The following is a 15,383-nucleotide window of genomic DNA, read 5'->3' on the forward strand; positions in this document are numbered from 1 at the left end:
CAGTGTTTTGAGTCACAGGCAAGGAAGAAGCATGCTGCAAGTGAAATACTGCATTGCCTTCTCTTCCCAGTCATTGGAGACTTTGCATTGGCATTTTCCCAAGAAGGGATCCACAAGGGGCAGCGTCTGCATGTCTGTAATGATGGAACCTTCTGGGGTTCCTGCGGTTTGGGGGGAGCAAGTGTGCCGGGCGAGTCGCCAACACATGTGCAGATATCTGTCTGAGAACGATTCCTATTGGTTGAGGCAGGATTCCTCCTCTCCATTCACCTCTCTGCTCTCCTTACAGATGGCCCCCTGCTGAGTGAGCTGTCCTGGCCGTCCTCACTGGCCGTGGTGGCCGTATCCTTCTCTGGACTCATCACCATCATCTTCCTCATGCTGGCCTGTCTGTGCTGCAAGAAGGGCGACATCGGATTTAAGGTGAGCCCCAAAATACCCCAGAGAAGAGACCCAAAAATTCAACTGCAGTTGTACATAGTACAAGAGATGGTCAGAGACTGCAGACATAGTACAAGAGATGGTCAGAGACTGCAGACATAGTACAAGAGATGGTCAGAGACTGCAGACATAGTACAAGAGATGGTCAGAGACTGCAGACATGCTACAGTAGATGGTCAGAGACTGCAGACATGCTACAGTAGATGGTCAGAGACTGCAGACTTGCTACAGTAGATGGTCAGAGACTGCAGACATGCTACAGTAGATGGTCAGAGACTGCAGACACGCTACAGTAGATGGTCAGAGATTGCAGACATGCTACAGTAGATGGTCAGAGACTGCAGACATGCTACAGTAGATGGTCAGAGACTGCAGACATGCTACAGTAGATGGTCAGAGACTGCAGACATGCTACAGTAGATGGTCAGAGACTGCAGACATGCTACAGTAGATGGTCAGAGACTGCAGACATGCTACAGTAGATGGTCAGAGACTGCAGACATGCTACAGTAGATGGTCAGAGACTGCAGACATGCTACAGTAGATGGTCAGAGACTGCAGACTTGCTACAGTAGATGGTCAGAGACTGCAGACTTGCTACAGTAGATGGTCAGAGACTGCAGACATGCTACAGGAGATGGTCAGAGACTGCAGACAGTGTACAGGAGATGGTCAGAGACTGCAGACAGTGTACAGGAGATGGTCAGAGACTGCAGACATAGTACAGGAGACGGTCAGAGACTGCAGACATAGTACAGGAGACGGTCAGAGACTGCAGACATGGTACAGGAGACGGTCAGAGACTGCAGACATGGTACAGGAGACGGTCAGAGACTGCAGACATGGTACAGGAGACGGTCAGAGACTGCAGACATGGTACAGGAGACGGTCAGAGACTGCAGACATGGTACAGGAGACGGTCAGAGACTGCAGACATAGTACAGGAGATGGTCAGAGACTGCAGACATAGTACAGGAGACGGTCAGAGACTGCAGACATAGAGGAGGAATCTGGTAGACCAGATTATTTTTATTTCTTTATTTGTGCAATGTGTTGATCCCGTTTGCAATTTATGTCGTGTTTTTTGGGGATATTTCTTATTGTTGATGAATATAACTGACCATAAACTATACAATCTGATTGTAAAATTTCCATTTGGTCTCCCATCTACTTTGTACAAGTGCCGTCCTGATTGGATACAAATTGAATAACTTGTTTTTGTTTAGTTTTGGTAAATGGAAAAGCAATTGTACAATCGGATAGAAGTCGTGTGTCCATACACTGTACATTTTCCTGCCCTCATTATTATTTCATAACTTGTTATTCACATGACTTTTATAAGTTGAACTTTTTGTTATTTATTTATTTTTCATATGAAATAAACATTTCATTTAACCTTCATTCCTCATTTCTTTTTTCTTGTTTTTTTTAAATATCCATATTTCTGTCCAAGGACCGTTCCTCTTCTGTTTCCTCCATAAATATCTCAGTAATAGAAGCTCCACTCAACGTGATTTAGGGTATAAGTAGGGCATGGTGGGTGGAGCCATATATGATTCCGATACTTCAATAGCAAGGTCTCCCTACCAAAACATCAGGACTCTCCCCCAATCATTGTGTCTTCCAACACAGGGATGGTGGTAACCCCTCATAATGGGCACAGCAGGTGTACAGACCCAGGAACTCAGCATAGGGATAGTGGGAACCCCTCATAATGGGCACAGCGGGTGTACAGACCCGGGAGCTCGGCACAGGGATGGTGGGAACCCCTCATAATGGGCACGGTGTGTGTACAGACCCAGGAACTCGGCACAGGGATGGTGGGAACCCCTAATAATGGGCACAGCGGGTGTGCAGACCCGGGACTCAGCACAGGGTTTGTGGGAACCCCTCATAATGGGCACAGTGGGTGTACAGACCCGGGAACTCGGCACAGGGATGGTGGGAACCCCTCATAATGGGCACAGCGGGTGTAAAGACCCGGGAACTCGGCATAGGGATGGTGGGAACCCCTCAAAATGGGCACAGCGGGTGTAAAGACCCGGGAACTCGGTACAGGGATGGTGGGAACCCCTCATAATGGGCACAGCAGGTGTACAGACCCGGGAACTCAGCACAGGGATGGTGGGAACCCATCATAATGGGCACAGAGATGGTAGGAACCCCTCATAATGGGCACAACAGGTGTACTGACCCAGGAACTCGGCACAGGGATGGTGGGAACCCCTCATATTGGGCACAGCATATAGGGTACAGAACCGGGAAGGGATGATATAAAGGGGGTGGGAGTCTGGGGACATTATCAGGGGTAATGTATAATATAACTGGGATAGGAGGGTAGTCCGGGGACATTACCGGTGGTAAGGGATAATAAAAGGGGGAAGAGGAGGGGAGTCCGTGGAGATCATCATGTTCCCTGTGCATGTCTGTGCTCTGGTAGGCAGCATTAACCTCCTACATCTCAGTAAGCCAACAGTGCCAGTGCATTGAATGGGCAGAGAATGGTGGCATTGTAAGAGCACGTGTTGTGTGGGGGGGGGGGGGGGGTGTACACAGAGTGGGCAGTAAATGGAATGTCACCACTATGTAAGAAAGAAAAAAAAAGTCAAAAAGACCCGCCTCCCCCTTTCCAGCACAGTCCCTGGATTCTGATTCGGAGGGCAGCTGAGCGTTGTTAATGTGCCAGGCAGAGACGGGGAAGCCTGGCAGAGCAGCGCAAGATGAATCGCAGGGACATGTAATGGCAGCGCCAGTCGCCTCTGGGTCCTGGTCACCCCACTCTGGACATGCTGACCCTTTCCTACTTAATCGCCGGTGCAGCTTTTGGGATTAAAGGCTTTTCGTGGCTACATGGAGAGGTAGGCATGAGATCGATCGCTGCGTGCCACAATGCTGTGTGTGTGCTGCCCAGCCTGCGGCCATTATCCTTCTGGGCACTGTATCTTTACAAGGTCTGCACCTTCATTTGAGTTAGCGATGACCCTCCTCCCAAAAAAATTAACCCTTTTAAGTGAAGGGTACCCATTGGCACTTAGTACCTGTATGTTGCCTGGTATTCCCATATGGTTGTACCTTCGTCTCCACGTGTGTGTGGTGTCCTCCGATAATTGCACCGAGGGTTGAGCGTGGGGCCTTAGGAATGTTTTTTGTTTTTGAAGTGTTGCATGCAATGTTGGCTTTAAATAGTTACTGTCAATCTTTCTTGCCATTGGCTGACCAGAAAAGAGGGTTACAAAAAATAGTTCGAGGCCATTGGAGATACAGCAATGCCATCACATGACTCCATTATGTTTTTATTGCCCCTCTGGCCAATTCTGCGATGTGTGTGTATAGTGAGATCCAAATTTTTCATGCGTCATTTTTTTATGGTTCGGTATGTGTGTCGTTGTGTTTGATTTTTTGCAGTGTTGGGCAATTTGGGTGGCATGTGCATGAAATAACCCTTTGAGAGGTCTTCCCTCTTCAGTTGGTGGACCCTTTGACCTGTCCCTAGAGTATTCATCCATCCTTTGTGACCTAATTTGCCGAGAAGGAACAGTCCTTTTTTTGGGGTATCCATCAGAAGGGTTACTAGTTCTCCGCCGGTTGAAGACCATTCCCGGAGTGCAACTAAGTATCTGATTACATGTTTTTGGGCTTCTTTTTGAGAGGACAATTTGGTCTTCTGGGTGGCTTCAGGACTTGCATTGGAAACTACTTCTGGAAATCCTCAACACAGGTGACAGTTTGACTTCTGGGGGCCCCAGTGCTGTGTCAATGCATAATTGGCTATCCATGCACCAAGACCATTCAAGAATACTCTTCTACAGCTGAGGGATCATTTAGTATGATCGAATATTAGGCTGGCCGGTAACGTGAAGTTTATAGCAAATGTGGTGGTAGGTGCTCTGAGATGATTGTGCCATGTAAGGAATGTCTAGAGCACTGCTTCCCATGCTTGGTGCTTAAATACCCCCAACAGGTCATGGTTTTAGGATTTCCTTCACCTTGCACTGTTGCTTTGAATCAATATCAACGGTTTGGTACCTATGACAGCTAATTTTTATCTAAGGGAAATTCCCAAACTATGGCCTGCCAGGGCTACTCGATTATACCTTGTAGGTATTGCCTTTAAGCAATGGTCTAGAACAGTGATTCTCAACCAGGGTTCTGTGGAACCCTAGGATTCCTCCAGAGGTTGCTAGGGGTTCCTTCAGCATTGGACAATTCCTGCCTCTCAGATAAGTTCCCACTGACACCATTGATCTTTTTAGCTATCTGTAAGGAGGTAATTCTTCCCAATGACCACAAGAGTAAGGACCATTCCTCTCGTTGACCATCATACTAATGTATCATGAGTTGTAGATTTCTAATATTTAGCAGGGGTTCCTCGAGACCGGAGAACTATTTCAAGGGTTCCTCTGTGTTGAAAAGGTTTAGAAAGGCTGGTCTAGAACCTCAGTCCTCAAAGGCTGGTCTAGAACCTCAGTCCTCAAAGGCTGGTCTAGAACCTCAGTCCTCAAAGGCTGGTCTAGAACCTCAGTCCTCAAATACCCACAATAGGTCATGTTTTCAGGATTTCTTTCACCTTGCGTAGGTGCTTTGAATAAATATTAATGGTTTGGTACTTATGAAAGCTGTTTTTAATTAAGGGAAATTTCCAAACCATGGCCTGCTGATTTTTTTTTTTTTTTTTTATTGGTTGAACTAGATGGACTTTTGTCTTTTTTCTCAACCTAACTATGTAATTATATGTACTTGATTGTACCATGTAAGTATTACCTAGAGCAGCAATTCCCAACCTAAGGTACCCCCAACAGGTCATGTTTTCAGGATTTGCGTCACCTTGCCAAGGTGCTGTATATCATGGTCAATGGCTTGGTATTCATGAGATGGATTTTGTCTAATTCCCAAAACTTGGCCTGTTGGTGATATTTAAGGACTGAGGAAACCCTTCCCTAGGGACCAGCAACAAGGCCATCCAAGTATTGGTGGAGCTCGTGTTCACCAGCTGATAGTTTGGAAGATTTTCTTTTGAATGATATCGGATCCCACCACCCTTCTGTTTGTATTGAAGGGAATGGTCGCTTTCACTGTTCATGTGTCACATTGTAAGGCCATTCCCCCGCCAGCAGCGTTCTGAAGGCCAAATCTCCCCATCTGAACCACCATCAGTCCTGCTTGGTGAGAAGTTTGTCTCCTCTCACCATCTATGGGGTTTTTGCAGACTGGGTGTCCGGAAATTGGCTGTTGCCTTGCATTGCACTCAAGTCCCTTTGTGAACAGAGGGGCAGTAAAATCTATTGCTGCTAACGCCTCCGCTATTGAGACTGAAGGAGTAGTCTGTATGGTTCAGTTACAGGTGGAGTCTGGTGGGCTGATTGTAGCTTCTTACACTTGGGCCTTTTTGCACAGGATGGAGGAGGGGTGGGGTGGTCTTTTGCACTGAGGAGACTCGGGAGAAGGGAATATGCAAACAAGGGGGAAGGGTTAGTATTAGGGTTCCAGGGTGGTATGATAGTAGGGTCACAGGGTGGGTTAGTGTTACAGAATAGGTACTTTTAGGATTACAGGAGGCTTGTTTTAGGGCTACTTCGAGGATTAGTGTTGGGGTTATAGGGTGGATTGGGGTTACAGAATAGCTCAGTGTTAGGGTTACAGGGAGGGTTAGGATTTTACTGGAGGTTTAGATATAGGCTATATGGAAGATTAGTGATAGGGGTACAAGATGGTTTAATATGAGGATTACAGCAAGTGTCAGTTTGAAGGATAAAGGGAAGCGTAGTGTTGGGGTTTATGGGGGGGGGGGGGGGTGTCAAGGGTCACTTTTTGGATTACAGAACAGGTCAGTGTTAGGTTTATAGGGAGAGGGAGGGTTAGTGTTAGCCCTTGTACACACGGTCGGAGATTCCGTCGGAATGTGTCCTATCAGACCGTTTTGTCGGATATTCTTGTGTGTGGTATGCATCGGACTGTTTCCGAATATCCGTCGGACCAAATTTTCCAACTTGCTGGAAATATTTTCCGACAAACTGCTCCGATAGGACAAACTCCGATCATGTGTAGCCTACTCCGACGGACAAAGTGCCACGTATTCCTAGACCAAATCTATTGGCTACTAGCCTGAACGCAGTCCCGTCGTAACGAAATAACATCATCACGTTATGTACAATCTGATTTTCCGACAACTTTGTCTGACCGTGTGTATACAACAGTTTCGGACAAAATCCGTCAGACAAAATCCAACGAATTTGGTTGTCAGAATGTCCGACCGTGTGTACAAGGGCTTATAGGGAGCGGGAAGGTTAGTGTTCAGGATATAGGGAGAGGGGAAGGTTAGGGTTACAGGTTGGTATGATATTAAGGTTCCAGGGATGGGTTAGTGATAAGGGTACAAGGTGGTTTAATATGAGGGTTACAGGATGGGTCGGTGTGAAGGATAAAAGGAGGTGTTGGGGTTACGGGGGGCTGTTAGGATTATACATTGTGAAGGTTTACAGGAAGGGTCAGTGTGAAGGATAAATAGAAGCTTAGTGTTGGGGTTACGGAAGGGGGGGCAGGGAACACTTCTTCTTTTTTTTTTTTTTTTTTTTTTTTTTTTTTTTTTTTAGGATTACAGAACAGGTCAGTGTTGGGGGTTATATGGAGGGGGAGGGTCAGTGTTAGGGTTATATGGAGGGGGAGGGTCAGTGTTGGGGTTATATGGAGGGGGAGGGTCAGTGTTAGGGTTATATGGAGGGGGAGGGTTAGTGTTATATGGAGGGGGGGGTCAGTGTTAGGGATATATGGAGGGGGAGGGTCAGTGTTAGGGTTATATGGAGGGGGAGGGTCAGTGTTAGGGTTATAGGGGGGTCAATGTTGGGGTTATATGGAGGGGGAGGGTCAGTGTTGGGGTTATATGGAGGAGGATGGTCAGTGTTGGGGTTATATGGAGGGGGGGTCAGTGTTGGGGTTATATGGAGGGGGGGTCAGTGTTGGGGTTATATGGAGGGGGAGGGTCAGTGTTGGGGTTATATGGAGGGGAAGGGTCAGTGTTAGGGTTATAGGGGGGTCAATGTTGGGGTTATATGGAGGGGGAGGGTCAGTGTTGGGGTTATATGGTGGAGGATGGTCAGTGTTGGGGTTATATGGAGGGGGGGTCAATGTTGGGGTTATATGGAGGGGGAGGGTCAGTGTTAGGGTTATATGGAGGGCGAGGGTCAGTGTTAGGGTTATATGGAGGGCGAGGGTCAGTGTTAGGATTATATGGAGGGGGAGGGTCAGTGTTGGGGTTATATGGAGGGGGAGGGTCAATGTTGGGGTTATATGGAGGGGGAGGGTCAGTGTTGGGGTTATATGGAGGGGGAGGATCAGTGTTATTATTATATTTAGGGGGAGGGTCACTGTTAGGGTTATAGGGAGGGTGTTGGGGCTATAGGGAGGGAGAAGGCTTAATATTAGGGTTAGAGGGCGGTTTAGTATAAGGGTAACAGGAAGGGTCAGTGTGAAGGATAAAGGGAGGCTTAGTGTTGAGGTAATGTGGGGGGGGGGGGTGCTGTTAGGACCTGGGGGTCATTGTGAAGGTTACAGGAAGGGTCAGTGTGAAGGGTAAAGGGAGGTGTTGGGTTACGGGAGGTGGGCTGTTGGGATTATACATTGTGAAGGTTAGAGGAAGGGTCAGTGTTGGGGTTACAGTGTGAGTTTTGGGGGGGTTATCTCACTGCTCCCACATCATGCGATCTATAATCATTCTCTCTATGTGAGCTCACCTTGCATTGCTTATCTCCCGTGGCAGAAATGTGCTGATTGGTTACCCTGGGGCGCTGATTTTTTTGCAAGCCACATTTTGCCCTATTTAATGAAGCATCTCTAGGCTGTGCATGCAGAGATCTGCGCGTCTTCCCGCGTTGGTGCACAGATCATCTTGGGGGGGAGGGTCTGACCTGATGCTTATGGAGGATTTTTTGGTGGAAATAGCGGATGATGTCATCGCTCTGTGCGCGGTACCTGTCTGTGGTTATATAATCAGGCGGAATGCTGCAGTTCAGACAAGCGGAGGTTAAACCCCGGACAATGTTATATAATGGCGTTACCGCATTGAGCTCTGCGGAGCTTTGCGTGCAGCGAGTGGCCAGCGGCCGCCGAGGGAATTGGACGCATTTGAAATCCTGTTGATATCATTTTATTTTCACCCTTGGCTCCAGCTGAGGCTTACTGATGAGTTGTTGGCACCCCCATGGTGAACTGTATTTGGCACCCCCATGGAGAACTGTATTTGGCACCCCCAGTCTGCAGCTGAAGGGTGCTTTATGCTGCTAGGCTTCTCACTGTCATGCTGATCCCCTTGCTTCAGAGTCACTAATCAGTAACAAGCCTGGGGGGTTCAGCAATGCTGACTTTACTGGCTAAATGATTACAAAGCGATGATGTCACACACACAGCCAGGCAACTAGCATTTTTGGAAGCAATGGCTCTACTTCTCCTGCAGGCTCCATATAACTTAGATAGGTCGGTGAATAAAGGGAGATGGTCAGCAGCCAATGTATGAATATATGTACAGCCACCTGTAGAGTGGCATTGCAGCACAGACAGTCTGCGTTGCAGTCTTGTGCAGAAAAATAACTGTTTTCATTGATCTCAGATGGGGATGTGTACGCTCCTGTGGTACGTCTGTTCACATCTAAGATGAGATGATTGCCCTGAGATGAGGGGGGGTCCTTCTGGGAGGGCACAGAGTACCCGGAAGGGGGAGCAGGCCGCGGTTCTGGGGATGCCAGGGGGCATGCGTGTGCCACTCCTGCCCAGTAAACAAGGTAGCAGCTGGCATCTCTCATACTCAGAGCTGGGTAAGCCCTGTGCCAGCTGTAATGCCACAGAAAATCACGCATGACTAATTTTATCATTGTGACTCCTGAACCGTGTTTTCTGTGCCAGTTCCCTGAGCTGTGGGGGGCTCACCGGGCAAATTTATTTAACCCTTCCACCCAAAACCGTGGGGTCAGGCGGGGTACAGGGCCCCCTCATGTGTGAATGTTGGGAATGGAGGAGCCAGAAGGGGAAAAAGTCATCTGATGCACATGGAAGTTACATGGTTTTCACTTCTTAGATCGGTTTTATTCTGAAAAATACTTTCCAAAAAATCTATCCGAACTGCAGAAAATACATCTATATACTCCCCTCCCCCACCCCTTCTCCCTCTTCATTGCTTTCTTTCTTTCTCTTCTCTTACTCTCTCTCCCTTCTCCCTTTCCCCCTTTCTTTATTGATGTCCCTTTCCTTTTCCTTTCCTTTCCTTTTTCTTCTTTACTCTTTTTTTGCACCCGTCTCCCTCATTTCTCTTTTTCTTCTTTCTGTCTTTCTCTTTTTTTTCCCTCCATTTCTTTCCCATGTTCTTTCTATCTGTCTCCCTCCCTCTATTTTCTCTTCCATCCCTTCTCTCTCGTTTTACCTTTCTCTTCATTCTCTTATCTGCCAGTTTTTTTCACTTTTTCTCCCTAGTTTTTTTTCTCTTTGCGCCTCTTCTCTCTTCTTGTCTATTTTCCCTTGTCTTCTCTACTCCTCTCTCTTCCCTTCTCTTCTCTCTCTTTTTTTTTTTTTTCCCTTCCTCTCTCTTGTCTCTTTTCCCTTCTATATCTTCTCTTCCTGCTTCTCTTCTCCCTTATCTCTTCTCTCCTTCTCTCTTCTCTTCTACTCTCTTCTCTTCTTCCCTCTTCTTTTCTTCTTCTCTCTTTTCCCTTCTATCTCTTCTCTTCTCTGTTTTCCCTTCTATCCCTTCTCTTCTCTCTTCTCCTCTTCTCTTTTCTTCTCTTCCGCTCTTCTCTTCTCTTCTCCTCCCTGCCATCTTCCCTTTTTCCTTCTCTTCTCTTCTCTTCTCTTTTTCCTTCTTCTCGCCTTTCCCGTCTCTTCTTCTCTCTCTTTTCCCTTCATCTCTCTTCCCTTCATCTCTCTTCCCTTCATCTCTCTTCCCTTCATCTCGCTTCCCTTCATCTCGCTTCCCTTCATCTCGCTTCCCTTCATCTCGCTTCCCTTCATCTCTCTTCTCCTTTCTCCCTTCTCCCTTCATCTCTCTCTTATTTTTTTCTCACCTCTCTTCTCTTCCTCTCTTCTCTTCTTATCTCTTCTCTTCTCTGTTTTCCCTTCTATCCCTTCATGTCTTCTCTCTTCCCCTCTTCTTTTCTCCTCTTCTCCTCTTCTCTTCTTTTCTTCTATTCCCTTCCACTCTTCTCTTCCCCACCGTCTTCCCATTTCCCTTGTCTTCTCTTATCTTTTTCCTTCTTCTCTCTTTTCCCTTCTCTTCTTCTCTCCTTTTCCCTTCTCTTCTTGTTTGTTTTCTCCCTTCATCTCTCTTCTCTTCATCTCTCTTCTCTTCATCTCTCTTCTCTTCCTCTCTCTTCTCTTCCCCTCTCTTCTCTTCCCCTCTCTTCTCTTCCTCTCTCTTCTCTTCCTCTCTCTTCTCTTCCTCTCTCTTCTCTTTCTCTCTCTTCTCTTTCTCTCTTCTCTCCTCTCTTCTTCTCCCTCCTTTCTTTCTCTGCTTTTTTTGCCCTCCTTTTCTCTCTCTCCCCCTCCTTTTTCTCGTTCTCTCCATTCTCTCACACCTCCTTTTCTTCTTACTCTTTCCCTCTATTTTATATTCTCTCTCTCTCTCTCTCTCCCTCTCTCCCTCTCTCCCTCTCTCCCTCTCTCCCTCTCTCCCTCTCTCCCTCTCTCCCTCTCTCCCTCTCTCCCCCCTGTAGAACTATGAACCAGTCACTTTTCTCATGCTGTAAGTGGACGTCCCCTTTAAATTCTGTTCCACATAGCACACCCGGGCACAATACATGGACACATTTTATCCCATCATTCACGTCAATGGAGTATTCTCAGCTCTCTTTTTCCTCCATAGTTCCATTTCATATTGGGACATTGTGGGGTGATGGGTTCACATGTTGCTCCGGGGGCCCAGGAGAACCTTCTCTTTCATGAAAGGTCAGGTTGGTTCATATTTCTGCTGACGTCTTTCCCCCCCCCCCCCCCAAGTCTGTGGCTGAAGGGGTTAAATGTTTTGGGTGGTGACTATGTGTTCATCCCACTTCATCTGTTATAATGGATGTCCCTTTGCTGACCGCAGGAGCTGGACAATGTGGAAGGAGAAGATTACACCACCGAGTTCTCTGTCCAGAGTTCTCCGGCGCCCCAGAATGGACCCGAGGTTTATGTTCTGCCGCTTACCGAGGTCTCTGTGCCGATGTCCAAGCAGCCCGGGAGATCAGGTAGGTCCGCTGCCTCCGGTTCCTCCGAGAAATATGGGGACCTTGAAACAGAGGAGGCAACCAACCCACTAGACGACTCTAGATTGCCTTCTCAGTAGATGTCATTATTGGGGGATTTTGTAGAACAGACTTAGAACTGCTCAGCAAAGGATTTCTGGGGGGCTCCTGGTGATCCAGAAGATCCCAGATCAGCTCAGCTGCTGGTTCTCCAACATTTGATGATCTCTAGCCTCTGACATGATGAGCTCCATCTATAATAAAGACATATTGGGGTTGGTTCACTGACCATACACACTTAGATTGTCCTTCCAACGCTTGTACAGAAATTCTGAAAAATTGTCGGAACATTCATTCCTGCCATTGAGTCAATGAATTTTGTCCAAAAGCCCTTTAAAATTTTGGCCTGACCTGATATTTTAAACGAATCTCCGATGTAATAAACAGATATTGTTACAATATGTGAATAAAAACCATACCAAAAAAAAAATTTTTTATCCTACTACTTTGAATTTTCTCGCCACTCCGTTAGAAAATGAACATCATTTTCACCCAGCTAAAGCCGACCATACACTAGAAGAATATTCCATTTTAAGAACATTTGTTTGATTTTCTAAGTTAGGTGAAATCAGTGTCCATTTCCAACTGCAGAGACGAGAAAATTCGAAAGATTTAGGATGGAAAATTATTTCTCCAACAAATTTCAGCAAACCGGGAAAGTCCATTAACTTTAAAAACAAAACTTTAAAAGAAAATGAAATCCCGAAGACTTTGGCCATCAAGTCCTCGATATTCAGAATATTTCAGAATATTTTTCAATAATTTTTATAATTTTTCAATATTTTTCAAAAATCTATTCATGTATTGCTAGCTTAACCATTCTGAAAAAAAAACTGTTGGAAAAAAAAAAAATCTACTATTGTATGTTGGCAAATAAGACGAATTTGTGTTTACTGTGTAATATCTGTAATCTTTTGTAGGATGAAAAAGAAAAAGATTTTTGTTACCTAGTTAGTCAGGTTGAAAAAAGACATCCAGTTCAACCAATAGAAGGAGGGAAAATATAATGTAATAATGTAAAAAAAAAAAATTTTTTTTTACATTTACCGTATTTTTTATACATGTATATGTATGTATGTGTGTGTATATATATATATATATATATATATATATATATATATATATATATATATATATATATATATATATATATGTGTATATGTGTGTGTGTATATATATATATATATATATATATATATATATATATATATATATATATATATATATATATATATATTAAATGTAAAAAAAATTATATATATATATATATATATATATATATATATCTTTTTTTATTTTTTATTTTTTTTTTTACATTTACCGTATTTAATATATTTTAAGAATTGCATATATATTAAATACGGTAAATGTAAAAAAAAAAACAATTACATTTTTTAAAATTTTTTTTTTACATTTACTGTATTAATATATATATTAAATACGGTAAATGTAAAAAAAAAAAAAAAAAAAAAAATATATATATAAACCTTTTGAGGGCGTTTTGCAAGGCAAGCTAAATTTTTGTTACCTAGTTAGTTACTTTTGCTGATGCATGTAAAGGACCGTAATTCTTAAAGGCAGTCCCAGGCAGCTAGAAAACGTGGATGCATTTGCGGCCACCAAAATGCTTTTAGTACCGTTTTGGTGCAGCGCAATTTAAATTTTTTTTTTTTGTGTTTGACGCACATAGGACAGCTGAAATGAACTCCCTAAAACACGACGCATGGGAATGTGCACAAAAAAAAAGACACGCATGCTCGGACGCACCTCCTGAGCCCCCAATGTTCTTAATGTGCAGGGGTTTCATTGTTCTAGTGGCCTTAGGCTCACCACACATGGTATGGTGGCCACACACACTCCAATTGCCATACCTTCCTTCCAAATCAATTTAGACTCAATTTCGATTGGATCCTAAGATTGGCCAGAGTGGAAAATTAGCGATCCTTTTGTATCAATCAGCAACACTGAGATGACTCTGTTCATGAATACGATCATATCATCCCTGCGTGTGGCGTATCAATCAGATACATTGACTATAGATTGATTATTCCTGTTGAAGTGTGTTTGGCCACCATTGCCATCTCACCATACAATCTTTGTATAATCAGCATTATGGTGGAGATGAACACTTTGATTAATTTTTCTTTTGCAATCAATCTCTCCTCATTTGAATAGGCAATCTCAAGTCAATTGATATACCACAACACAGGAAAGTGATTTTTGTTTGATCGTTAAAAGATATGATTTGGTGGCTGTGCTGGTAACAGTTCCCCTTTAAATCGTATGGCTGTGCTGGTGACAGGTCCCCTTTTAAATAGTAAAGCTGTGCTGGTGACAGGTCCCCTTTTAAATAGTAAAGCTGTGCTGAAGACAGTTCCCCTTAAAATCGTATGGCTGTGCAGGTGACAGGTCCCCTTTTAAATAGTAAAGCTGTGCTGGTGACAAGTCCTCTTTAAATATAGCGGCTGTGCTGGTGACCGGTCCCCTTTAAATAGTGCGTCTGTGCTGGTGACGGGTCCCATTTAAATATAGCGGCTGTGCTGGTGACAGGTCCTCTTTAAATAATAGCGGCTGTGCTGGTGACCGGTCCCCTTTTAAATATAACGGCTGTACTGGTGACAGGTCCCCTTTAAATATAGCAGCTGTGCTGGTGACAGGTCCTCTTTAAATATAGCGGCTGTGCTGGTGACAGGTCCTCTTTAAATATAGCGGCTGTGCTGGTGACCGGTCCCCTTTAAATAGTGCGGCTGTGCTGGTGACAGATCTCCTTTATTTATATAACGGCTGTGCTGGTGACTGGTCCCCTTTAAATATAGCGGCTGTGCAGGCGACAGGTCCCCTTTAAATAGTGCGGCTGTGCCAGCATTGGCAGCATTGGGCTGTATTTTATATATTAAGGTTAATATCATTCCCTCTACTTCTCCACCATGAATAATTCACAGTCCTTCCAAGGACGACTCATCCGCAGCCGCTGTACTCTGGATGAACCACCCCCCACCCTGCAGTCTTCTTTCTCCTGCTGAATTCTTCATAGCAGAAGGAATGAGACTCTCTGGTGACGGCTGCAGTTGGGTGGAGACAAGGCCTCAGCGCAGAATCAGTTATGTAATGGTCTGCGGCATCCAATCAGAAGACAGCACAGGGGGTCACTGTGGAGGCTGAGAGCTCTCAGGGGGCTCTAGGGGAGCTTGGGGGGGGGGGGGCACTGTGGAGGCTGGGAGCTCTCAGGGGGATCTAGGGGAGCTTGGGGGGCACTATCGAGGGCTGGAGACTCCGCAGTAGACTGGAGAGGGGGGGGGGGAGAATGTGAAGGCTGAGGCCTCCTAGTGGGTCTAAGGGGACTGTGGGCCTCTAGGGGAGGTTGAGGGGCACTGTGGAGGCTGAGAGCTCTAGGGGAGTTCAGGGGGGCACTGTGAAGTCTGAGAGCTCGGGGGGGGGCTCTAGAGGAGTTCAGGGGGGCACTGTGGAGTCTAAGAGCTCTTGGGGGGCCTCTAGGGGAGTTGGAGGGGGGCACTGTGGGGGCTAAGCCCCCCCATTGGGTCTAGGAGGACTGTGGGCCTCTAGGGAATGTTAGGTGGCACTGTGTGAGCCGGGAGGTTGGGGGCACTGTGGAGAGCTGGAGGCTCTACAGTAGACTGGTGGACACTGTGGAGGCTAAGAGCTCTCGGGGGGGGTCCT

The 15,383-nt window shown here is 45.7% G+C and overlaps 1 protein-coding gene across 3 annotated transcripts in view; it reads left to right on the forward strand.

Moving 5' to 3' along the window:
* The first annotated feature begins 289 nt into the window (after positions 1–289).
* The window catches only part of AATK (apoptosis associated tyrosine kinase), a 79,257-nt gene continuing 64,163 nt past the window's right edge, over positions 290–15,383 (forward strand). For 2 of the 3 annotated variants that reach the window (XR_013263460.1, XM_077458730.1), the window contains exons 1-2: positions 3,095–3,299; positions 11,507–11,648. Coding sequence is in view for 2 of the 3 variants with exons in the window: in XM_077458730.1 (XP_077314856.1) it covers positions 3,228–3,299; positions 11,507–11,648 (214 nt within the window). In the remaining variant the exon portion in view is untranslated. Of the gene's footprint in view, positions 424–3,094; positions 3,300–11,506; positions 11,649–15,383 lie in introns of those variants that run through there. The other variant, XM_077458731.1, reaches the window with a different exon arrangement.

This window comes from Lithobates pipiens, unplaced genomic scaffold (assembly GCF_037356315.1).
Source record: "Lithobates pipiens isolate NorthernLeopardFrog02 unplaced genomic scaffold, aLitPip1_a1.2 Scaffold_28, whole genome shotgun sequence".
In the NCBI taxonomy this organism is placed as follows: domain Eukaryota; kingdom Metazoa; phylum Chordata; class Amphibia; order Anura; family Ranidae; genus Lithobates; species Lithobates pipiens.